This window comes from Dendropsophus ebraccatus, chromosome 11 (assembly GCF_027789765.1).
Source record: "Dendropsophus ebraccatus isolate aDenEbr1 chromosome 11, aDenEbr1.pat, whole genome shotgun sequence".
Lineage (NCBI taxonomy): Eukaryota > Metazoa > Chordata > Amphibia > Anura > Hylidae > Dendropsophus > Dendropsophus ebraccatus.
The window spans coordinates 34,532,663-34,551,612 of record NC_091464.1 but is presented as its reverse complement, the minus strand read 5'-3'; the positions used below and the strand labels follow the sequence as shown (position 1 = coordinate 34,551,612).

The 18,950-nt window shown below is 43.6% G+C and overlaps 1 protein-coding gene across 1 annotated transcript; it reads right to left on the bottom strand.

The window, feature by feature from the left end:
* Positions 1–5,055: 5,055 nt before the first annotated feature.
* On the bottom strand, positions 5,056–18,947 carry AKAP17A (A-kinase anchoring protein 17A). The gene is made up of 5 exons (XM_069945306.1): positions 18,827–18,947; positions 14,655–15,429; positions 13,179–13,327; positions 12,563–12,803; positions 5,056–6,808 (listed from the first exon to the last, which is right to left on the bottom strand). Exons 2-5 carry the CDS (start codon positions 15,414–15,416, stop codon positions 5,966–5,968), a joined length of 1,995 nt encoding a protein of 664 aa, XP_069801407.1. The 5' UTR covers positions 15,417–15,429; positions 18,827–18,947; the 3' UTR covers positions 5,056–5,965.
* Positions 18,948–18,950: the final 3 nt, after the last annotated feature.

The window sequence follows — 18,950 nt, the reverse complement described above, 5'->3', positions numbered from 1 at the left end:
GGATGCTGTAGGAATTCTTCTCTAAGTCTTCAGTGCCCACCACAAGGATAGTGGTCCTTGCAACCTTGAAACTAAGTGGCCATTTGGAATATTGCCCCTACAAGGTACTGTTGGACTTTGTTTATTGCAATGTCACAGAGACATGTCAAAAGTTTTGATCAGTCCTGATCTTAGTGTTCAGACCCATACAGATTGGGAGATTGAGCAGGGACAGGACCTTGTCCTCTCCCCGCTCTGTGTCACGTGATCAGCTGGGCTCCATAAACTTACATAGGCAATCAGACGAAGCCCGAATGATCACAATGACACAGAGCCGGGAGAGGATTGGGCTTAGCCTGGGCTCTTAGCCCGGGCTTGTTATCACAATCGGTGCGGGTCCAAACACTCAGACCCGGACCAAACAAAACCTTTGACATGTCTCTTTGTAATAGGTCACATCAAGTACGTCAGTGCTTGTGATCACTTCATTCCCCTTTACAGTGCAAAGTTAATAGATAATACACGTATTTACACACATTCCTATAGCAAATATGACACGAGTGAAAGTCTATGTGTAACATTTCTTTTACATTAGGGCACATGCCAAGAATTCAGTGATCTTTCCTCTGTACTTTTTTGTGAAAGAGAACAAATACAGTAGTTCACAAGAACTGGAAATGCACAGCATGAGATTATGTTAATAAAGCTGCTGATACCTCAAACTTTTTCAAGAAGAAGTATCAGCATATAACACTATATATATATATATATATATATATATATATATATATATATGTATATATATACATACACTCACCGGCCACTTTATTAGGTACACCATGCTAGTAACGGGTTGGACCCCCTTTTGCCTTCAGAACTGCCTCAATTCTTGGTGGCATAGATACAACAAGGTGCTGGAAGCATTCCTCAGAGATTTTGGTCCATGTTGACATGATGGCATCACACAGTTGCCGCAGATGTGTCGGCTGCACATCCATGATGCGAATCTCCCGTTCCACCACATCCCAAAGATGCTCTATTGGATTGAGATCTGGTGACTGTGGAGGCCATTTGAGTACAGTGAACTCATTGTCATGTTCAAGAAACCAGTCTGAGATGATTCTAGCTTTATGACATGGCGCATTATCCTGCTGAAAGTAGCCATCAGATGTTGGGTACATTGTGGTCATAAAGGGATAGACATGGTCAGCAACAATACTCAGGTAGGCTGTGGCGTTGCAACAATGCTCAATTGGTACCAAGGGGCCCAAAGAGTGCCAAGAAAATATTCCCCACACCATGACACCACCACCACCAGCCTGAACCGTTGATACAAAGCAGGATGGATCCATGCTTTCATGTTGTTGACGCCAAATTCTGACCCTACCATCCGAATGTCGCAGCAGAAATCGAGACTCATCAGACCAGGCAACGTTTTTCCAATCTTCTACTGTCCAATTTTGATGAGCTTGTGCAAATTGTAGCCTCAGTTTCCTGTTCTTAGCTGAAAGGAGTGGCACCCGGTGTGGTCTTCTGCTGCTGTAGCCCATCTGCCTCAAAGTTCGACGTACTGTGCGTTCAGAGATGCTCTTCTGCCTACCTTGGTTGTAACGGTTGGCTATTTGAGTCACTGTTGCCTTTCTATCAGCTGGAACCAGTCTGCCCATTCTCCTCTGACCTCTGGCATCAACAAGGCATTTCCGCCCACAGAACTGCCGCTCACTGGATGTTTTTTCTTTTTCGGACCATTCTCTGTAAACCCTAGAGATGGTTGTGCGTGAAAATCCCAGTAGATCAGCAGTTTCTGAAATACTCAGACCAGCCCTTCTGGCACCAACAACCATGCCACGTTAAAAGGCACTCAAATCACCTTTCTTCCCCATACTGATGCTCGGTTTGAACTGCAGGAGATTGTCTTGACCATGTCTACATGCACTGAGTTGCCGCCATGTGATTGGCTGATTAGAAATTAAGTGGTAACGTGCAGTTGGACAGGTGTACCTAATAAAGTGGCCGGTGAGTGTGTGTATATATATATATATATATATATATATATATATATATATATATATATATACACACACACACACACAATATATGTTATACTGCTTATAGCTGCATTTTTTTCAAAGTGACAACCATAAGCGTAACCCCTTCATGATGCAGCCAATTTACATTTTTACACTTTAGTTCCTGAGGTCTGTTTTTTTGGGAGACACCAATTGTATTTTGTAATGACATTCGCTGGTCCCTCGGGCTGTACTCATATTGGATCATCTCCCCGCAATTTTGCTGCGAGGACCCAATTTGGACACTGGACTACCAATGTAGGTATGCTGATGCCATTTAAATGCTGCTGTCAGTTTAGACAGCAGCTTATAAATTGTTAAATAAGCGGCTCAGACGATCGCTCCGTGCCGGCTATTAGTGGCCGCCCCCGACTACTGATAGCAGCTGGGAGTTATCCTCTCTATACCCCCTTTCCCACATGACAACTGTACGTCGTGGTGTGGGTAGTTTGTGTAAAATGTCAATAGCTAATGACACACTGTTCTATTAGAAAGTATCATGCTAAGGCATTCTAGAACCATCTACTATATCAGTTCTGACAAAGTCATCAGTACCAGATAACCATAAGTCATCACAGACTACTAATAAGGATTTGACACTTACATGAGGGGCTCTATTTTAAGCCTTTCAGATTTGATGGAAAGAATAAAGCTGCATCAAAATGATGGACCAGATCATAAGTCAATGGGGACTGCCAGATGCCGGTAGTATCCCACGTAATGTATCCAGTACTACCTTGTGGTTTCAGTTATAAAAGGAAACTTAGACACAAGTGATCTTGGTTTTTACCTTTACAAAGGTAAGCATGTCTCAGAAGCACAGCAGGCTGAATACCTTATGCACAGCTAATACAGTACTTATCAATTTATATAGGTGTCAATGGGGACAAAAAAATCTGACTATAAAATCCAGTTTTTATGGAAGACAACAATACTAATAAACCAGGAACTAGGTAAATGTGCCTACAGCCTCTGGGAAGTGTTCAGTTTAATTTAAAGGCAACAGCACACTCTATTGGCAGAATGCATGTACTGCAATAAATAGTAGACGCTAACAGAATGGCTAGAAATAAGAGAAAAAGTATTCATTTCTACAATAGGTAAGTAAATGGAAATGTGACTGACTGCCAAGAGTCAGGGGGACTCTTTCATATTTTTATATATTGTTAGGGCTGCAAAGAAAATAATAAACAGCTTATTCTTCACCGGGGGTCCTCCTGTTGTTTCTTTGGGTCCCCAGGTCTGGCTGCTACTTCCAAGATAGACCCATCTAGGCAGTGACAGGCAATCCCAACTCCAATGCCCCATTCACTTCAATTAAACAGAGCTGCAGAACTATGCAGAAGCTGAGCACCGACAAAGCCTCTGGAAGAAAGCAGCTAAGTATTTAAATCCCAGAAAACCCCTTTAACTCTACTCCTGGAATTTTCCACCATCACAGGTAATGGGTACTTTGTGACTGTACGATGAGCCACCTGCAATCTGGGTGACAGTGAGTGGTAGGTTCCAGTGGATACTGCTGCTGGCGTTGACACAGTAAATGTTTATTTGCCATTAAAAATAAGCAACATATTAAAGTAAAATGAAAGATTACACTAAATTGTCCATTTCATAACAGCTATTAAAGGGGTTGTTCACCATAATTTTGGCTATACCCTAATTTAGAAGGTCTGTTGCCCCATTAATCTTTATTTTTCTGACTATGTAAATAAGGCAAGTCAGTGCAGAAGTTACACGCTTGTGTGAACCGGCCTTATTTTGTAAAAATTTGAAAACTTTATGGGCTTGTGGGCTGCAAACGAGTCTGGAGGGTCGTCTTCACACAAGCTTACACATTTCTTCCATTCTCCAAGATAAAATAAAACCTTTATTTTATTTTCAATCCGTTAATGACCCAGATTAACCCATGACCTCGGTAAGGATCACAGGTAATTCTCCATGTATTGTGACCCTGCCAGGAACAGGAAAACACTGAGAAAGGGGTCTAGAAGTGTCAAGGGTAATATCCACCATGTGGTACTGTCATGTGGATGTCATGATCTTGTGGTGGCAGCCAGCTGACCCCATCTCTCTAAGACGTGTATGACAAACCTCTGTAAGAGCAGGGTCCTACAGAAAAAAGGAGCAGGAGACACTAAGGCTGAAAGCAGGCTAGGAAACATGAATTGGGGCACTCTGCTAGCCAATTCAGAGCATTCCCTACACAATGCAGGAAATGGGGTAGATTAACAGACTGTCAAACTCAAACAGTATAAACAGTGGTTCACTGTAAAGGGGTATTAAGCTTTGGGTCCCCAAATAAACGATCCCACCTCCACTTCAGAAACAGACTTATCTGGCAGTGACAGCCTGCTCGGCCAATCACTGAGAAGAACAGCGTTGTGATTGTTACTGCCAGACAAGTCCATCTCTGAAGTGGAGCTGAGGGTGTTTAGCTGGGGACCCAAAGACGACGCAGAAGAACACCTGGAGAGCGCAAAAAGGCAAGAATAGCATGTTTGTTATGTCCTCCTCAAGAACATATTAAAACTTTAATTTGGGCAGAATACCACTTTAAAGCAATCCTGCTTTTGCCGAAGCCTGTGTGTTAGGTACAGAGGGGAGAAAATATAAAACATATAACAAATGCAGTGGCCACCATGTACACCAGTCTTTTGCCCAATAGTAAGTCTGCCCCAGAGAGTTGTAAACTCTCTCAAATTTCCAGCATTGCAGACCCTCCATAACTCCTACCCCACCCACCATGCTGCCCACTGCCCTTCTCTGTCTGCCCCTTCAATAGACAGAGAAGGGCAAGCTACTGATTACACGTATTGCTAAGGTAAAGCCCACTAGAGAGCATAACTATTTTTTTTAAACCACTGTGTAGCACCGATACATTTCTGTACATATACGGCTTATAGTTTTTAAAATTAGTTTAATAAACATTATTGAGTTTTCTATTTAAAACTATCCTAGATCTAGAGATGTGCTACATGCAAATGAAACAGACAAGAGACCAAGCGGCTTTACATAAAAGAAAAATAAATACTTTATTAACAGATCTGAAACCTAGTTCTGCATTCCTATGTGGTCCCAAAAACCAAAGCCACTAGGAGATAAAAAACCGGATTCTGCAACAATTAGAAAAAACTGAAATGTCCCTGAAGAAACTGAAATTGAACTTTTCTAAAAAAAAATATGTAGAAGTTAAAGGGGGGGAGGGGGGGGGAATCATTGTAGAGTTCTCTCACGAGACCAGTTACAGCAACCTTAAGTGTAAAGAGGTTCCCCAGTTATATACAGCTGTAGAAATCGCTGACCAATACGGGAAGCTGAGACAACATTGTCGATTTAGCTTTGAGCTCTGTAACTGGGTTGACCTTGTTGACTGCTGCAGCCTTTTATCATTAAACTGGTTTTGCCACCATGGACAGCTATCTTTGGAACGATCATATACGAATAATGTTGCATTCACACAGAAGTTTCAAGAGTCCCATTCTTAAAACTGTGGGGGATCCCAATGGTCATGCCCTCTGCAAACACTTATCCACTATCCTCTGGATAGAGAATAAGTGTCCATGGAGGCAACGCCCTTTAAACTGGCACAGCAGAGGCCTGGCAGCTAGAGCACACAATCTCTCCCTGCTACATTCAGTTTTTTTCAACTATATTTAAAGGGTTATCCAGACTCAGAACAACATGGCTACTTTCTTTCAGAAAAGTAAAAAGCACTACTTATGTCATCAATTTGGATGTAGTTTTGCAACAGTTCCATTGATTTAAATGCAGGCTCAATGTCAATACCACACAATACCTGGGGACAGGGGTGGCACTGTTTTTGCAAGAAAGTAGCTGTTTTTCTTATCCTGGATAACCCCTTTAAGTGAAGAAGCTTTTGGACCACATGCTGAGGGAGTGCTGGAGACACAACAGGTTCAACTACTCCAGGATCTCCTTTCTTTGCTGTATGATCTGCGGTGGTACTTCTTGTCTCTATGACTGTACCTAATTTTTTCTTTCCCTTTGTTGTTGCTACGTTCTGTACTGACGCTTCTTCTCCGCGGGCTGCGATCTCTAGACGAGTGCTTCTTATGGGACTTCTTTACCTTTTTCCGATCACCCTCCTCCCTACTCAAGTCCCGTTTGTATTTAGTCTTTTGTTTGTGCTCTGTGTCCTGACTGTACTTACTTGATTTTGACTGTCTAGGAGTGTCACCTATCTCGACTTTACTTTGACGTGTTTCACTTTCCTTCAACTGTAAACCTGAATCCTTACTGGCTGAATTTTCATGATGCATTTTATTGCCTAGAATGCTGGTAAGTGAATAGAGCGGTCGCCCTGCATTAGTGATATTAACCTGCTTGTATTCCTGGAGTGGGGAGTCTTCTACATAGACTCCATTTGCTGCATGAAGAGTTGAATTTGCATAGTGGATGTAAGGCCTGAGTGGCTCGTAGTCTGGTGGGGTTTGTGTTGAGGTAGATGTGACATAGTTCATGAATAAGTCACGAGGGAGGTTTTCACTGGGTTTTAGAGGGTAAATCTGCTGAGGTTTAGGATCTTCTTTAATATGGGAGGCAGAGCACAAGTTCCTGTTCAGAAGACTGTTCAACAACTTTTCTCTCAACTCTCTCTCCTTCCGGTGTAAACTCAGTGTTCGTTGTTTCTCCTCCTCAACTCGTCTTAGTTCTGCTTCTTGTTGTCTTCTTCGTTCTTCCAGCTGCAAGAGACGAATTCTCTCTGCTTCCTTCTCCTCCTGCTCGCGAATCTTTGCAGTCTACAAAACAAGGCCAAAGCAAAGTCTATTTAATGAAACTCAATAGCTTTTAATAGCACGCACTGTAACTGAAAGAGATTTGACGCTGAACTGTAACACTTCTCTTTCAAGGCTATGGTACAAGTGTAAGAAGACTAACTCATCGACTTAAAAACAAAGGAAACTTTACAAACCTTTATAAATTCAAAAATTTCAGATCTCAATATAATATTAACCCCTTAAGGTCAAAGCCTATTTTCGTTTTTGCGCTTTTGCTTATTCCATTTTAAGTTTAAAAGTCCATAGCGCTTGCATTTTTTCACCTAGAGACTTATATGAGCGCTTATTTTTTGCGAAACCAATTGTACTTTGCAATGACAGGCATTATTTTTCCATAACATATGCTGCGAAACCGGAAAAAAATCATTTGCGCTGTCAAATTGAAAAAAAAAACGAATTTGTTTTGATTTCGGGGAGTTTTGCATTTACGCCGTCCGTCCTATGGTAAAACTGACTTGTTATGCATGTTCCTCAAGTCGTTACGATTACTATGATATATAACATGTATAACTTATATTGTATCGGATGGCCTGTAAAAAATTCAAACCATTGTTAACAAATATACGTTCCTTAAAATCGCTCCATTCCCAGGCTTATAGCGCTTTTATCCTTTGGTCTATGGGGCTGTGTGAGGTGTCAGTTTTTGCGCCATGATGTGTTCTTTCTATCGGTACCTTGATTGCGCATATACGACTTTTTGATCGTTTTTTATTACATTTTTTCTGGATTTGATGCGACCAAAAATGTGCAATTTTGCACTTTGGAATTTTTTGCGCTGACACCGTTTACCGTGCGAGATCAGGAATGTGATTAATTAATAGTTCGGGCGATTACGCGCGCGGCGATACCAAATATGTTTATTTATTAATTTATATTTATAAAATGGGAAAAGGGGGGTGATTTGGACTTTTATTAGGGGAGGGGGTTTTTTATTAATAAAAACACTTTTTTACTTTTTTTTTTACTGTAACTAGAAGCCCCCCTGGGGGACTTGTATATACAAAGCACTGATCTCTCATAGAGATCAATGCTGTGTATATACACAGCAAAGATCGATTAGATCAGTCATAGCTGCTGCAGGCCATAGCAATCTATTGCCGAGCCGGGATCAGCGTCATTCCGACGCTGAGGCCCGGCACGGGCAGAAGAACGGATCTCCCCCCGCGATTGCATCGCGGGGGGGGGAGATCCGTCCCACTAGACACCAGGGACGGGACCCGCGCCGGCTAATAGAGGCACTGCCCGGCTGCACGTGTCAGCCGGGATCAGCGCCGTTCAGAGCGGGGTCCTGGCGGGACCCCGCTCTGAACACCCCGAGCGGCACCATGACGTATCAGATACGTCATGGGTCGCTAAGGGGTTAACCCTTTAAGGACATGGCCCATTTTCGTTTTTACGTTTTCGGTTTTTCCTCCTTGTGTTTAAAAGGTCATAGCACTTGCATTTTTCCACCTAGAAACCCACATGACCCCTTATTTTTTGCGTCACTAATTGTACTTTGCAATTACAGGCTGAATTTTTGCATAAAGTACACTGCGAAACCAGAAAAAAATTCGAAGTGTGGTGAAATTGAAAAAAAAAACGCATTTCTTTTATTTGGGGGAAATGTGTTTTTACGCCATTCACCCTGGGGTAAAACTGACTTGTTATGCATGTTCCTCAAGTCGTTACGATTAAAACGATATGTAACATGTATAACTTATATTGTATCTGATGGCCTGTAAAAAATTCAAACCGTTGTTAACCAATATACGTTCCTTAAAATCGCTCCATTCCCAGGCTTATAGCGCTTTTATCCTTTGGTCTATGGGGCTGTGCGAGGTGTCATTTTTTGCGCCATGATGTGATCTTTCTATCGGTACCTTGATTGCCCATATACGTCTTTTTGATCGCTTTTTATTACATTTTTTCTGGATTTGATGCGACCAAAAATGCGCAATTTTGCACTTTGGGATTTTTTTGCGCTGACGCCGTTTACCGTACGAGATCAGGAATGTGATTAATTAATAGTTCGGGCGATTACGCACGCGGCGATAGCAAACATGTTTATTTATTTATTTATTTGTTTACTTTTATTTAAAACCTGGGAAAAGGGGGGTGATTCAGACTTTTATTAGGGGAGGGGGCTTTTTACTATTAACAACACTTTTTTTTTTTTTTTTTACACATATACTAGAAGCCCCCCTGGGGGACTTCTAGTATATACACTTGGATCTCTCATTGAGATCTCTGCAGCATAGATATGCTGCAGAGATCCATGAGATCGGCACTCGTTTGCTTTCGGCTGCTGCAGCCGGAAGTAAACGAGTGCCGAGCCGAGGACGGCGCCATCTTGGACGCGTCCCCGGCCGGCATCAGTAACGGAGATCGCTCCTCCGGGACAAGGTCCCGGAGGAGCGATCTCCCCCACTAGACACCAGGGAAACGTTGCCTCCGGTAATCGGAGGCAGCTGTCAACTTTGACAGCTGCCTCCGATTAGCTAATTAGCGGGCACGGCGATCAGACCGTGCCCGCTAATAGCGGCGGTCCCGGGCTACACGCGGCACCCGGGATCGCGGCACTTCAAAGCGGGGCCGCCGCGCGGCCCCGCTTTGAAGTGCAAGTGAGGACATAGGACGTACCGGTACGTCCTATGTCCTTAAGAGGTTAAACACTCAATGTGAATAAAGACTGTACATTCTACACAAAGAAACTATCTGCATTGTCTGCAAACCCAATGCAGACTACGGTCATGGCTGACAACAGAATAAACTTACCTGAGGCTGCACAAGAAACTTGTGTCATAGTCACATGACATACTGGTTTTGACAGTGGGAATTAAATGATTAATTAGTCGGGTGCAGCAATGGATGTGACCCCTCTCTGATCACCTAGTGGCAACATGACATTATCTTACGTCATAGATCGTCAAGGGATTAACCCCTTAAAGACAGGACCAATTTCCATTTTTGCATTTTCACTTTTTCCTCCTTGTTCTTAACCTCTTAAGGACATATGATGCACCCGTACGTCATATGTCCTCAAGAGCACTTCAAAGCGGGGCCGCGCAGCGACCCCGCTTTGAAGCGCCGCGGTCCCGGGTGCCGCGTGTAGCCCGGGACCGCCGCTATTAGCTAATCGGAGGCAGGATTGTCCCGGAGGAGCGATCTCCGTGTGTGCTGCCGGCCGGAGACCGCTTCAAGATGGCACCGTCCCCGGCTCGGCACTCGTTTGTTTCCGGCTGCAGCAGCCGGAAGCAAACGAGTGCCGATCTCATTGATCTTTGCTGTATATCTATACAGCATAGATCTCAATGAGAGATCAGGGGGGCTTCTAGTATATGTGTAAAAAAAAAAAAAAAAAAAAGTGTTGTTAATAGTAAAAAGCCCCCTACCTTAATAAAAGTTTGAATCACCCCCCCTTTTCCCAGATTAAATAAAAGTAAATAAATAAATAAATAAACATGTTTGGTATCGCCGCACACATAATCGTCCGAACTATTAATTAATCACATTCCTGATCTCGCACAGTAAACGGCGTCAGCGCAAAAAAATCCCAAAGTGCAAAAGCGCTATAAGCCTGGGAATAGAGCGATTTTAAGGAACGTATATTTGTTAACAATTGGTTTGAATTTTTTACCGGCCATCAGATACAAGAAAAGTTATACATGTTATATATCATTTTAATCCTAACGACTTGAGGAACATGCTTAACAAGTCAGTTTTACCCCAGGGCGAATGACGTAAAAACACAGTCCCTCCCAAATAAAAGAAATGCGTTTTTTTTGTTCAATTTCACCACACATTGAATTTTCTTCTGGTTTCGCAGCGTACTTTATGCAAAAATTCAGCCTGTCATTGCAAAGTACAATTAGTGAAGCAAAAAATAAGGGGTCATGTGGGTTTCTAGGTGGAAAAATGCAAGTGCTATGGCCTTTTAAACACAAGGAGGAAAAACCGAAAACGCAAAAACGAAAATTGGCCCATTCCTTAAGGGGTTAAAAGGCCATAGCACTTGCATTTTTTCACCTTGAAACCCACACGAGCCCTTATTTTTTGCGACACTAATTGTACTTTGCAATTACAGGCAGAATTTTTGTATAAAGTACACAGCGAAACCAGGAAAAAAATTAAATGTGGTGAAATTGAAAAAAAAACAAACATTTTTTTTATGAGGGTAGGGGTTGTTTTTACGCCCTGGGGTAAAACTGACTTGTTATATATGTTCCCCAACTCGTTACGATTACAACGATATGTAACTTGTATAACTTTTATTTTATTTGATGGCTTTTAAAAAAATGCCAACCATTTTTAAGAAATATATGTTCCTTAAAATCGCTCTATTCCCAGGCTTATAGCGCTTTTATCCTTTGGTCTATGGGGCTGTGTGAGGTGTCATTTTTTGTCAATCCCCCCCACTAGACACCAGGGATGTGGAAAAGATGCTTTTTAAATGCAGCTGTCAACTTTGACAGCTGCATTTAGAAAGCTAATTAGCAGACACGGCGATCGGACCGTGCCCGCTAATAGCCGCTGTCCCGGGCTACAAGCAGCACCCCAGATTGCGGCGGTTCAGAGCGGGGTCGTCGCACGGCTCCCCTCTGAACTCCCTTAACGACCTTAGGGCGTAAATATACGACCGTGGTCGTTAAGGGGTTAACGATGGGTGCTGTATATGTACGTCACAGTGGTGCGGTTAGCCTATGACGAGGGCTCATGAGCTTGCTCCATAACTACCATCAGTCATTGACCAACATCAACTATTGTGTTGAATACAATCATTTAAAAGTTTAAAAGGAATCCGTCAGCAGCAATTCACATTCCGAACTGTTGACACTGTGAGATAGCTGTTAGGACAAGCCGATGGCAACAATGGTCGTACTTTTACGTAGTGTGAACATAGCCTAAAGGTGATTGGCTAATTAAAGGGAAACTGACAGCAAAGATATGCATATATCTCCAGTTACCTACTAAGTGAGCATCTCATAGGTGGGTCTGTGACACTGTTTGAGCCCTCTCCGGCCACCGCTTTGTCTCCAGAGTGCTCCTTTCTACAAAGATGCTGGATCACAGAGCAAAGCTAAATGTACCTACACAACGCTCACTTAGTAGGAAAGTGGCAGAGCACTGATATATGCATAACCATGCTGTCAATTCCCCTTTTTTTCCCAATCTTTTATTTTTATGTACCCCCTCTATATATTTTGTTCCAATATTTTTTTCCAATTTTTTATTTTTATGTACCCCCTCTATATATTTTATTTTTCAATGGAATTGTACAGATAATGGGTTTAATAGAGGGTAGACATAAATCAAAAAATAATCTGGTGTCATTTATTTTACATGATAAAAACCTGGCATTTTAATGGGTGTTAATATCTATAAATAAAGGGTTTGTGCAGGGTTGGTTTGTGTGCACTTTCTTTAAAAATAAATTTTGCATGACATAAAAGCTATGCATCCCGAAAACCAGTATAAAAAAAAAAAAAAAAAAAAAAAAAAAAAAAATTAAGAAAAAAAACTTGCACTCATGATTAATTCCCCCCATAAAGTGACAAACCGTGCACATAAATGTATTAATGCTGTGCCGTGCTGGTTAGTAGTGGTAGTGCCACACACACACACACACACACACACAGTAGTGTATAGTTGTATAGAGTGTGTTACCATCTACTGGAAAAGTACATATAAAGGGTATGGCACTGGAAAAGCCATGACATGACAATAAGCTCTCACCTTCACTCTGCTTAGAAGCTCCACAATTAACCTGATGGATTGTAAATTCCTCTGAGCCAGTAAAAGCTTTCTCTCCTCAAATCGGATTTTCTCCTGCAATCTCTTTTGCTCTTCCACCTGCAGTTTTTGTAATTTTTTCTTGTTCTTACGAGCTTCCCGCTCTCTCTGCTTCTCCTCCTTCCTTTTTATCTTATCTTTACGTTTCTTCTCTTTTTCCAACTCTTCCAGTTCTTTTTGCTTGCTTTAAGACAAACAGTTACATGTTAGAAATACATAAGCAGCTTGATCACTGGCTACTGCATATTTCCAATCACTACCAATCCTAGATGAGACTACTGCTATTAAATACAATGCAATGCAATACAATCTGTTGTTCCGGTTAAAGTATACCTGTCCCAACGGGCGCTTCCGGATTAGCCGCAAAGTCCTCTGCTAATCCAGAAGTTCAGGTCTCGATGGATAGAGAAACGCAATCAGGCTATAATGTATGCATCCCCCATTGGATCCGGATTAGCAGAGGATTTTGCTGCTAATCCGGACAGGTACACTTTAAGTGCAAATGTGACACTTGGATATTCTATCGATCTTGTTAAGTAATGGTCTGGGATGGTCTTACCGTTCCTCCTCTTTCTGTCTTTCTTCAGCTTCCTTCTCTTTTCTCTTCTGTTCCTCTCTCTTCAGTTCTAGTTCTTGTAATTTCTGACGCTCGAGCTGTCGCTTTTTAATTGATGCCTCACTTAGATGCTTGGTTGTGTCAAATGAGACCTTGAGAATTGAATGATAATTATGATAATTTTATTACAATGGAAATCAAGTTACTTCTACATTTACATGTCCGTGATGAGTCATAAAAATACATAGCCCGGGGACGATGGATACAGAACGTATACTATGACTTCTATATAAAGCCCCAATTTATTGCTTCTTCAATACCTGAGCAAACTGACCAACCACTACCAAGGTCATTTTCATACATGAATTGATCATGTTATACCCCAATTCTCATGTTTCCTAAAAGTAGATGCTTTTCCTATTGTGAGAACATCACCCAGAATGTCACACTCACAGGCACCTAGACATTGATGTCAACTAAAGCTACTAATAGTGTGAATTATATTATAGTGTGATCAAAAAATGAAGAAAATAGGAGAGGGCACTCACCGATAGTTGTGATCTTCTTTATTTTGGTGCTTAGTTAAAAAACACACAGGACTTTTGGGGCTGATACGTAGGACGCCAGCACTTAGATGAATAAAGGTAACAGCTGGTTTTCGCGCATGCACACTTATTCAGACCTAGGTCCGAAGAAGCGCGCATACCAGCTGTTACCTCTATTTATCTAAGTGCTGGCGTCCTGTGCATCAGCCCGGAATGTCCTGTGTGTTTTTTTTAACTAAGCACCGAAATAAAGAAGATCACAACTATCGGTGAGTTCCCTCTCCTATTTTCTTCATTTTTTGATTATTCTGGACACATATATCCTCTGGCAAAGTGAGCACCAACCAGTGACTTTATATACCGTGCATCCAAAACTCGCTATCTATATATAACCCTATGCCACCTATGTGCTTCTAAGGTAGTGCCCGTGTTGGTTACTCCTTGTGGATTATAATAGTGTGAGTTATTCCTCTATCCCGGGTCGCTGATACCTGTCAGTCTAGTGTCCCTGTCATGCTTCAGTCATTTTCCCACAATGTGTGGCATAAATAGCAGCAGAACACTGGGTACGGCCAACAGCAGGGAAAATCGTGACTGTAAAATTAAAAAGGATAGAAGGAGAAGGATAACACCAGCCCGTTTAGGTACACGTCCTATTGACAAACAGCCTAGTTTTATTCCTACATTTCCTAGAATGGCCCAAGGAGAAGAGCAGCACAAGCCAAGAAGGTGTAAGATGATAAATACTACTTCCATCTTCTACAACGCTTTGACACAACTCACAGATGCAGCTTAGCTAATAGCCCACTGGGGACCTCTGTTTACAGAAGCTGTGCCAATCTCGTGGGAAATGTAATATGAACAGTTAGAAAAAAAACAAAACAACACATCACACTAATGCTAATGGTACACATGGCTTACACAAGCTACCTACCTTTATATTACAAGCCACAGCTTTTCCATCTTCACCTTTATGCATAAGCTTCATACCGCGCAAAGCATTCATTGCCTTCACAAAGCCGACATACTCCTTGTATTGGACATAAGCTTCAAAGTTCAAGTGGCCACCAAAACTAAACGTATGGAAGTTCCTACCAGTCATTTCTTCTCTGTATGGGTCGAGCATAGGTATATCCACATTCCTGATCTCACCAAACACACTAAAAACCTTTACCAGGACTTCTTCATTCGGCTTCTCTGTGCCAGAATCTTTGGAAGCAAACCACTTGCAAGGAAGGCCTTCTAGATGAATTGTGTCTGGTCTTTCTCCGGGTAAGTTTTCATTCATGTCTTCTGCATCTCGAAAGAAAGAGTCCCAGTCGTGTCTTGTGGGGAAATCGATTTTATATTCAGCCGCTCTGACCTTCAGAATATCAGAGAAGCCGCTCAGCTTTATACTTTTACCATCCAAAGCTGCTATGAAAGCTTTCACCAAGCTCTTGTTCTCCACCTCTCCCTCAAAGCGGATGAAGTCCATGGTGCTCTTGGAAATGCGCAGTGTGGAGAACTGATGGTTGCTCACCATGCCCTTCAGCCGTTCCATCACTTCCCAGTTGGAGATAGATTTCCCAGGCTGCTTTAGTTGAGGCAGCGCCACGCTGATGATCATTTTTGAGATGGGCTTCAGATAAAGGCCGTGCAGATGACATAGCTCCACAGCTTCGGAAGTATCATGCACTATAGTTGAGGCAGCCATACTATACACAGTCCTGGAGAAAAACAGAAGCATTTGAAAATTAGAAATTAGAAAATGGAATTTAAAAGGGTTATCCAGAATAAAAAAAATGCATGTCTGCTTTCTTCAGTGCTGCCTCCATGGCTATGTCTGGAGAAACTCAGCTGAAATAAAAGGGTTTAAGCTGCAATACCATACACCTCCTGTGGACATGTGTGTGGCACTGTTCTTGGAAAAAGCTGTCATGTTTTTCTAATTCAGAAAACTGCCTTCTAAGTCAGAAAGTCTACTTGTTACAACTTTCTAAATCAGCAGGGGATGTGATATAAAGCTGGTTTGCCATTTACATTATTTTTTTAGTTATCATGCTTTAAAACAAAGTTATACTTACCTGTATGCAGGTCCAGTCTCCTGAAGGAAGCTTTTTAGTCTTTTGCTGGTTGTGTTTAGTCTCTTTTTTCCAATCAACAAAAGACTAAAAAGCTGACTTCAGGAGACTGGACCTGAATACAAGTAAGTGTAGCTTTGTTGCAAACATGCTTTATTTGACATGTTTTAGATTTAGAAAGTTATAGTGACAGGCACCCTTTAAAGTTAATGTACCATCAGGCCAGGGTTGAAGCACTGGAGGCAAGTCGGCCCGCCCCTCAGTTTTAGCATTGATGAGCTATGCTATGGATAATTTTTAAAGAAAAAATACATAAAAAACTTGAACATTGAAACGATAACAGGCCACAGCAGTGCCCGACTTCTGCCACTGACTGGCTCTATGGGCACTTCCTATGTGTCCGGATGGAGAACAGGAAGTGCTGACAGCAGCGACCAATACGGTCAGGAAAGAACTGTGTGTGTGTGTGTGTGTGTGGGGGGGGGGGATGCATTGGTAAGGCCCCCTTTACACGTCCGGAAAAACCACCCGGATTTCCTATCAAGAAATCCGGACGGGTTTCCAGACCCATACACTTTAATTAGGCACGGACGCCCTTCCGGATTTCTCCGGAAGGGTGTCCGTTCTGGAAAAATGATCCTGAAAAAATAGGACATGTCCGGCCCGGACGCCCCCATAGAAGTCTATGGGAGCGCCGGAATCACGGGCACTTTCCTGATGTACATCAGGAAAGTGGCCGGGATTCCGGACTGCCTTCTCACCCCCCACCGCCTGTACCCCTCTCCCCCACAACTCACCCTGCACCCGACTCTTCCGTCCTCCTGCTCCCTGGTGTCGCGTGTCCTGGTGTGCACCGGGCCCTGCTGCTGCCGCCGCACCTGCCCTCAGGTTGGCGGCCCCCGCCCGGCGGCAGCCGACGGACACCACCCCTTCCCCCCCCCCCCGGACTTCAGGTTGACGACCCCCCCCCCCGGACCGCCCCCAACCGCCAGCAGCGGCGGCCCCCGAATCTCGGCCGCTTGCCTGCTCGCTCGCCCAATCGCTCACCCAGCAGAACACCAGGACAGGTGAGATCACTGCTCTCGCTCTCCTCCTCCCCCCCCCAAAGACATAAAACTCCCACCATGTCCTGTCAGCAGGGCATGTTGGGGGTTATACTTCTGCAACCTAGATGGCCACAGGCTGCAGAAGTACAACTCCCATCATGCCCATCTGACAGGTCATGATGGGAGATGTAGTTCTGCAAACTGGATGGTCACAGCTTGCAGAAGTATAACTCCCATCATGCCCTGCTGACAGGTCATGATGGGAGTTGTACTTCTGCAACCTGGATGGCCACAGGCTGCAAAAGTACAACTCCCATCATGACCTGTCAGACGGGCATGATGGGAGTTGTACTTCCGCAAGCTGTGGCCATCCAGTTTGCAGAACTACATCTCCCATCATGTCCTATTTTTACTTCTTCCATCAGGAAATCCTGAAGGTTTTTCCTGATGGTTTCCTGAAGGTAAAAACGGATTACTGTCAGGAAATCCTGATACTTTCCTGATGACATTTAATGTCTCCTGATCAGGATTTCCTGACAGTAAAAACTGACACGGACGTGTGAAGGGGGCCTAAGGGGTTCATTATTTTTTGCCTAACCTGAGTAGTTTTAAATAATTAAGTGCTGCAGGAATCTGTTGACGCTACACAAATAAATATTATAAATGGTACTGGTAACTGTACCACCAGGTCCAGGCAGAAGCACTGGAGGGGGGCCAACCCACCCTTAGTGGGAGGAAACCCTAGCCCCTCTATGATAGGGTTCCATTGATTCTAATGGAGTCATGTCATGGAGGGGCTGGAGTTTCTTCCCACTAAGAGTGGGTCGGCCCGCCTCCAGTGCTTCAGCCTGTGCCTGGTGGTACAGTCACTTTAAATAACATATTTTTCTGAATTTAAAGGGAACCTATCACCCCCGTGCCAGAGTGACAGGCTCCTGACCCCCGCTAGAGCCCCTCATACTTACCTGATCACGTCGGGTCCCGCTTCTTCAGCCACTGCAGAAGTGAGTCCGATGCTCATAGAGAATGAATGGTGAGTCCGACGCTCCATTCATTCTCTGAGCGTCGGACTCATCTCAGCGGCGCGGACCGGGCTTCCCATGGGGAGATCTCCGTCCCGGGACCGGCTGAAGAAGCGGGACCCGACGCGATCAAGTAAGTATCCGTAGCTCTAGCGGAGGGTCGGGAGCCGATCACCCCGGCACAGGAAGTGACAGGTCCTCTTTAAGATCAAATAAGTAATATTTTCTATCAAAGAACACCACCACCAAAAAAAAAAAAAAAATAGTCCTGGAATTCAAAGCTGCAGAGTGGTGTTACCAGTCATTTCTGTGGTACAGGTGCGCAGAGACTGCCAGTCTGTGCTAACCTGCACCACAGAAAAGACTGTGCTGATGTCTATCACCCAACAATCACACACAGAACAATGCTGTATACACTCCCTCCCTTGTCAATCATGCCCCATTGTTCCTCTACCCCAATGACTAATGGTGTATTTACCATTTATTGAAGCCAAAGACAGGAATGAATTTGAAAAGAGGAGAAATCTCAGTCTTTGTTTATAGTCTGTTCCTGGCTTTGGCTTCAATAATCTGTCAGATCAATCTCTTTGTGTAAACGCAGCCTGTGTCTGGTTGCCACACATTGCATCCCGATTCCTGATACATCTGGCCATATACCAGGGACAAGTCATTCAGCACCCCCCCTCCATGTTGGTGGCTCCCATAAGGTAGTTCCCCATAGACATCTGCATACAGGTGCCACACACTACAACTCCCAGACACAAGTCACCAGGTCAGTCCCCCCTTATAGACTGGCACATAGGGCTGGGCAGATGGGCACATCCTGTTATAGAGAGGACAATGAGCTATGCGGCTGCTCAGCCATAAACCTGCGAGCACACACTGGGGTGTGACACAGAGCCGGCCTCAGCCCTCCCCCTTTGTATACACTGCAGCTGTCTGCCTATATACCGCTATATACCGCAGCCCTCCTACCTCTGCAGCCGCCACACATCCAGCCAGGAAGATCACCAAACCGCTATGCAAACTGGGATGTGGGCGGAGCTAGAGTACGAGAAATAACTTCCGGTTCAGAGATTTGATTTTTACCCTGGTCTCC

What these genes read in the sequence shown, in the direction of transcription:
- AKAP17A (XM_069945306.1), bottom strand. Translation starts at nt 15,416, where the DNA reads ATGGCTGCCTCAACTATAGTGCATGATACTTCCGAAGCTGTGGAGCTA. An exon ending in AGACAGAAAGAGGAGGAACG is followed by an intron (nt 12,804 to 13,178) that starts GTAAGACCATCC and finishes TTTGTCTTAAAG; the next exon opens with CAAGCAAAAAGAACTGGAAG. An exon ending in AGCTTCTAAGCAGAGTGAAG is followed by an intron (nt 6,809 to 12,562) that starts GTGAGAGCTTAT and finishes CTTGTTTTGTAG; the next exon opens with ACTGCAAAGATTCGCGAGCA.